This window comes from Palaemon carinicauda, chromosome 23 (genome assembly GCF_036898095.1).
Source record: "Palaemon carinicauda isolate YSFRI2023 chromosome 23, ASM3689809v2, whole genome shotgun sequence".
In the NCBI taxonomy this organism is placed as follows: Eukaryota; Metazoa; Arthropoda; class Malacostraca; order Decapoda; family Palaemonidae; genus Palaemon; species Palaemon carinicauda.
The window spans coordinates 14,578,501-14,586,000 of NC_090747.1; the positions used below are offsets into that span (position 1 = coordinate 14,578,501).

General features: G+C 33.9%; 1 protein-coding gene across 1 annotated transcript in view; it reads right to left on the minus strand.

Moving 5' to 3' along the window:
• Positions 1–4,597, minus strand: part of LOC137617437 (uncharacterized) — a 5,544-nt gene extending 947 nt beyond the window's left edge. The window contains exon 1 of the mRNA XM_068347462.1: positions 1–4,597. This exon is cut by the window's left edge and continues 947 nt beyond it. Within this exon, the coding sequence (XP_068203563.1) occupies positions 1–4,597 (4,597 nt within the window).
• Positions 4,598–7,500: the final 2,903 nt, after the last annotated feature.

Genomic DNA, 7,500 nt, shown 5'->3' on the forward strand with positions numbered 1-7,500 from the left:
GGAAGGCCTTGAGAAAGTCTCCAGTATCAGCAGATAAACATATCTTCAAGTTGATGGCACGACTCCACAAACATGTCACGCATAATAACCAAATCTTCTTCCTTTCACCATTCCATATTACTGTATAAGGACCGATGTAATCTATGAAAATATACCTGTATGGAATAGGTGGTGGATTGCTCCGAAAATCCCTATAGGCACTCTGATTTGCTTTGATTGGTCTCTCATTAAGCCTTCTACAAGTTATACATTCTCTAAGTACCTTCTTTACTGTGGAATAAAAGTGGATTATCCAAAATTGCTTACGTAACTGAGCCAAGATCGAATACACACCAGCGTGTCCTAGACTAACATGCATATCACGAATAAGCAATTTAGTTAGCAAACTATGCTTAGGTAACAGCACAGGAAAGAAAATCTGTTCGTTTCTTCCGAATTTACTCCGGATTCTTAGCAAAGTGTCTTTGCTCTGGAAAATATTCATTTGAGTTACCAAATTGGGAATGTTTCTTTTTAATGTATGACTTTTCTTGAAGAATTCACAAACTTCTGGGAAGTTATTTTCCTGTTCTTTACCTATTATCTGCCTACATGCTAAAGCATAAAGATTTTTCTCCTTGACACAATTTCCCCAATGAACGTCGATTCCTTTATTTGTTAGTTTTTCTCTGATGTTTTTGATGAATTTCAATACCATCTTATGAACAGTTGCTAGCTTATGGAAACTGGAAAACTTAGTCAGGGGTATCAAGTGTTCAATGCTATTGATGTCTTTCTTGTTATTTTCTTTACTTTCAGAATCTGTTGAGACAGTGATTAAGGAAGTATCTTCCCTTTCAAGGCCGGGTACTTCATCTCTCTTTTCAAGGGGGTTTGGCACCTTGAAACTAAACTGAACCTCATCTTTATGAAGTTTCTTAAGAAACTCGGGTCCACCATGATACGCAGTCTTCTGAAGTCTCCTGTATGAGACACATCTACTAATATAATCTGCAGGATTATCATATGCATTCACAAATGAAAATGTTATTGGGAAAACTTGGCACAAGTCACCTATCGCTTTCAACCTATTTTGAATAAAAACTCCTTTCTTCTGCAATTTATCATACTTATATGTATAAGAGTAAAGCCAATTAAGAGCAACCATACTGTCTGAATATATCGCCATGCTCACAATTTTGATTGGAGTAACGACTGATTGACCAGCAAGTTCTTGAAATAAACTGATTAGTGTCTCTGTGGCTAGTCCCAAAGCTTGAAATTCAATTACAGGAATGGTTTTCTTCTCTAACTGTTTGTTAACGACCCTGCTCTTGGCGGTCAAAAAATTTGTATTACCATTGAAGACATTTACAATATACACCACAGTTCCATAAATATCCTTACTTGCATCTGAAAATGCTACTAGTTTATAGGTACCATCTCTCCTACCCAGGAATCTAGGAATTACTACTTTAGGAGTAGAATTCACCTGTTTTCCAATAAGTGTCCATTCCCTTTTTAATGTTTCTGAAAGAGGGCTATCCCATGTGATAGTCTTGTCTTCTTGAAGCTTTTTAAGAAACAGCCTGGCCCTGTTCAAGATTGGTCCATAGATATTAAATATATCATAGATACTATTCAATGTTGACAAAATTGACCTCTTTGTGCTAGCTTGCGTATCGAGGAAAATCTTACCAGGGCCTAGTGTGTCTGCTTCCCTATCCCAAACCATGCCGAGCAACTTTACCTCTTTGGGCGTTTCACTATCATAATCTCGGTCAATTATTTCTTGCAGTTCTGCATCGTTTGTTACGAATTGTTGCAATTCAAATTTGTATGGTCCAAAGATATTAGGGAGACAGTAGTACGCTTCATATAAAGCCTTGGCAGAGTTACACGAATATGACCCATTGTCCATGTAAATGGTATTATACAGCGATTTCTTTAAGTTAACCATTTCCTCGTTGTCACTCTCAACATCCAATATCAAGATTTTGAACAAAGCTAGCATGAGATGACAAGGGCTAGGCCTTAGGCCAAAACTTAAACGCTTGTTCCTATAGCCCACAACAGTAAAGTCACCCTTAAGAATATTTCGATACCATAAAAACAACAATCTATTCTGATCCTCTTCCTTGAGTCCTATCATCAAAAATGCCTTTTTCAAGTCAAAACAAATCATATGGGTGTCAAATCTCTGCATAATCAGAGAAGTTGCAATTTTGTGATTCAGACAAGGGCCTGGAAGCATACACTGATTGTGACTATAAGTGCTCTTCGCAGATTTGTTTTTCTCACATAAGTTAGACAGAAACACGACTCGACACTTGGTCGTGTCTCTGGCCATTTTGAACACAGGCATATGAGGCAAGAAACTAGCTTCTGGATGTTCATTTATAAAAGAATTAATATCTTCAATTTTCTCTATGATTCCCAGATTTTGTTGCTCTTTAAATACATCATTAACCATCTTTAAATGCTCAGGTTTATTCTTCATACGTGTTAAGTTAGACTTCAGTATCATCCGGGATAAATTGAAGTTCTTCCCTAACAAATGGGATATCTTGTTGTTCCACATCAGTGGCATTACTAGTCTACCTTCTTCATCTCGTTCTGTACTATCAAGAACATACTTTACTAGCTTTTTATTGGTTTCTGTGTCATCTTCAGATAGCTGGGATTTTTCATAGTCCAGATATTCGATGCATTGCTTTTCAAGCATTTCTTCCGTAGCTTTAATCAATTCAGACTGCTTTAGCTTACCCTTTTTGTTAAAAATAGCATAGGTTGAATTAGTGTTGGCTTCTTGAACTTTGATACTCGCCGGTGATCTGTTGGAAATCAAGTCAACATCGTCATCTCGAAGTTCAGACTGAGAGACTGCCAAAAAGCTATGTCTATCGAGGAATTGTAATTGTCTATTAGTCTGGGCAGCTTCCCCTTCCATACAAAGTGTGTCTCCTTGAGTGCAAACCGCAGTATGTGAACTATTTCCAATATTAATGTTAGGTAAATAAACCAAGTTTTTCATCATTCTGTTAATATTACCTGTGAGCATGACACCAACTGGAGTGTCAAGATACACAGAGGGATTGCTTAATCCAAATTTGTGTGTAGTTAGCGACAGCAAAAAGTCAGCATCATTTCCCAAGATAAGACCAATGTTACCAATAGTGTCCACACTACCACTAAGAAACTTATCTGCTAAAATGTAATGTCTATCTTGAAATTCTTTAACAATGACATTTAAGCCCTCCAGTTTCAACTCTATATCAATACTGGGTACAACAACTGCTTCGATGGAATGCCATTCCCTACCTAACTTGAGAGGTACATTAACAATATCGGTTACAAGATCCCTAGTAGAATTAAAACCATGAATAGTCATATAGACGTTTTTTGCTAGGACAGGGAACTTCATATGGTTTACATGCTTATTACAAATAAAATTTCTCTGGCTACCACAATCTCGTAAAACTCGAACCACATTATTTTCTTCAGCCACAGAACATGTAAAAGTTGGTAAAATTGCAGCACCACCAGTAACATTTTGATGAATTTCAGCTAATGTGAGGCTATTTAAAGTATGCTTCGGTTCTAGCTTTTTCCCACTAGTATGCATAGAAGTTTCAGTGGATTCAGTATTACTAGAATCAGAAGCTTTAGTACTGGAACTATTAAGCCTCTCCTTAGCAACACACAGGTATGTAAAATGCCATCCACTGCAATTTCTACACCTTTGGGTAAACTTGAATTTACACTGACGAGTCACATGATTATGATAGCCACACCTAACACAAGCATTCAGCTCTTTAAGTTTCTCCACTTTCATTTTAGGATTCGCAAAAACTGGGCAATTTACTAGCAAATGTGCGGTATCTTGCTTACCATCCTTTGTACATAGGATACATGACTTATATTTAGGGCTAACACTAACTTTGGTTGCGAGAGTTGTGCTTGATTCTATATTCTTAGTCCTAGTTTTCTCCTTTTGCTCAACATTTCTTTCATTCGTTCTGTTATACCTCTCAACAGCCTCAAATATGTTACTTTCAATTTCACTTAATGAGGGTTTGCTTTCATTTGTTATCTGAATTAGTAAAGATTGAAAGCGATCATTAAGACCATGCCATATGAAGTACTGGAGAACATCGTCAACTTTGACGTCAAGCTTTTTGAATGCATTCATAATAGTTTTCATCGAGGCTACAAAGGCATATGGATCACCTGATAGAGTTAACTTCAATTCTACAAGTTTCTTAATTGCATCATATTTTTGTGTTAATGGAGTTGCAAACGGTTGCAATAATAATTTCTTTGCCTCGTCATATGACTGGTTATCAATATCAAGAGAATCCACAAGTGCCTTTGGAGACTTTGACAACTGATTTCGTAGATACATAAACTTTAAGTGATTTGACCAATTTTGTTTGTCCGTCAATTTTTCAAATTCATAAAAGAACTTAACTAAACACTGACCCTTGGTGTTGTCATATTCAGGTAAAGGAACTTGAGGCATCCTTAACTCATTCTTAAGGTTAACTACCGGGGTAGGCGTGGTTACAGTTTCTAAACTAGAAGCCTGTTGCCTTTGTAAACTTAACAAAGCCGACATTATCTTTTTCTGGTAGTCTTCATCTGTGAAAATCTTTTGTTCAATGGAGCTATTAGATTACAAAAGAAAACATAAAATCCGTACGAAGGGTTTAAAGAAAATGAAAAAAAATAATGCAACAATATTATACAGAAAAATAATTAAACTTTGATAAATCAATAATGCATTAAAGTTATAAAGGATTTCTTTTTATTTCCATCAATATCTATTATCATGCCTTCCAAGAGATAAGTTTTTGATAGAACAAGCATAATAAAAAAGAAAAATATATATAAAACAAAAAAGACGATCAGATTGAATACTTTTCTCCGTGTGACGTCATCGAGCATAGCTAGTGTCGCAAGAATATACATGGTAACTCACCTTTTCTTTTTTCTATCTTGACGAACACTTGGTCCGCCTCTTATCATATCAGGCAAATCCCTATGTAATCTCCCTTTTAAAATGAAAGAACACAAAATCAATAATTATAAAAACAAAAGACGAATAGTATGGTATATGTTCTTTGTGAATGTGGAAATCTCCCCCTTCAGCCAAAACTATTATATGCAAATACATTTCCTTTTAGATAAAGGAAATTTGTATTTACTCTTTTCCATGAAACCATTACGGAAATTTATACCCTAACTAGTGTTTATCTAGCTATATATTAACACCTGATTACAAATGCAATATAGACAAAGCTCGTCTGGCAAGCAGGATCAAAGTAAATGTCCACAACCTGGATGTTTATGGATATTTATCTTTGAATAATATTCCGAAACGACTCAACTTTTTGTTAATACCTTGTAACAAAATTTTATAGGCGGTTCTATTTTTTTTTCGTCCTCTTTATGTTGTTTAAGTCAATATTGATATTAATGAAAGTATATGAAATAGTAAATGTTCAAAGATTTACAGTGAACTGAATATGTTAAAATGTCATCTTCTGTTTCGCAAGTTACTTTCCATAGACACGGTAGAAATATGGAACACACAAACTTTGTGCCACGTAAACGCAAAAATTCTTGTCTCATGGAAGATAGAAATTATCTTTTACGCTCAGAATCTCTCTATTAAGAAAGGGAGTATCATAGAAGTGATATGCTTGGCCCGAAGAACTCTTTTGGTCTCAGTTATATGGCTCATTCGGACGAAAAACAATCGTCCTTTATGATATATTGTGTAGCTATAAATTATGATTATCTTCCAGTCTTGGTTTAGAAGAACTATACTCATATCTATATATACACAAACATAAATTCACAAACACACATACACACACATATACACACACACGCACGCACACACACACACACACACACGCACACACACACATATATATATATATATATATATATATATATATATATATATATATATATATATATATATATATATATATATATATATATATATATATATATATATATACATATATATATATATATATATATATATATATATATATATATATGTATATATATATATATATATATATATATATATATATATATATATATATATATATATATATATATATATATATATATATATATATATCAGTGTGTGTTCATGCTCATTATCTAGCGTTTCTTGTCAGATCCACAGACAAAACTATAATGCATCTAATCACTGTAATTAAAAGCCTTAGTTCAGCGAGTGAGTATACTTTTATCGTATATTGTTTGCATTTTGGATTTATGTGTGAGTGGGTTAACTAGAGTGCGTGCATATTTGTATATTTGATTGTAGGAATAAGATGATAGTCTGATAATCTTTTGGTTATTCAGTTATCTTTGTCGGGTAGTATGTCTGTTACGTTTAGGATTGAATGTAGTCATAAGCTGAATCATATCAGTAAATCATATTCTAAACTTACCACCGTGAAGATGAAAACAGACATACAATACACGACTGTATCAATAATCAAAGAAAAAAAAGGCAACTAGCAAATAATACCCAGAAGACCCTCAGCAAAATCGCTCTTGGAAATTTGGTAATGAGAAAAGTTCTGGGAAGACTGTTCGGTTTATGGAAACCAGAAATTAAACACGCAGCAACTTTTTGCTGAATCTCAAGCAGCAGAAATCTCTTTTTGCGAGTTTGATTAAGAAAGACCTGGAATCGAAACACAATTTGGTCACGCATGATAACCAAGATTTTGGAACAGGACATCTCAGTTACTTTATGTTGATGACAATACAGTGTTATTTGCTCCAGTGCTTATATATGATATGGATAGTGTACATTAAATCTCAAGATTATCTTCATTCTAATTCATCTCTCTTGCGGAATGAAACATTTCCCAAACAGTTTAACTCCCCAAAAATAATTGTACCTATAACTCATCTGTGGAATACTTGTTAAGAATATACAGCAAAAGCAATAGTAATCTGCTTTACCTTTTATGTAAAAATTTTTTTTTTTTTTTACTTCCTACTTTGACCCAGATTCACCAAATCAGTACAACCTTTTTTCTTGTCCTTTCATTAGACCGTTCATGTCCACTATTTTATTCTTATTTTCAAAGATTTGGGATTTGCCTTTTTTTTTTTTTACTCTAAAAAACATTATTCAATGACATGAAGTAGAAGAAGATTATTTTATTCCCTTTTTTTCTTTTTTTTTTACTTTAAAAAACATTATTCAATGACATGAAGTAGAAGAAGATTATTTTATTCCCCCTTTTTTTTAGAATTGATCAAATCATGATTTAAAATCCTCAATCAAATGAAATTCCTCGTATCAGTAAAAGGAAGAATAATGATTTCTTGAATAATTGTATGTTTAGAATTTAAGTTCCTCATTCTTAATATAATAAAGAGAGAGAGAGAGAGAGAGAGAGAGAGAGAGAGAGAGAGAGAGAGAGAGAGAGAGAGAGAGAGAGAAGTTTTTTCCAAGCTCCTTTTCTGGAAGGAGCT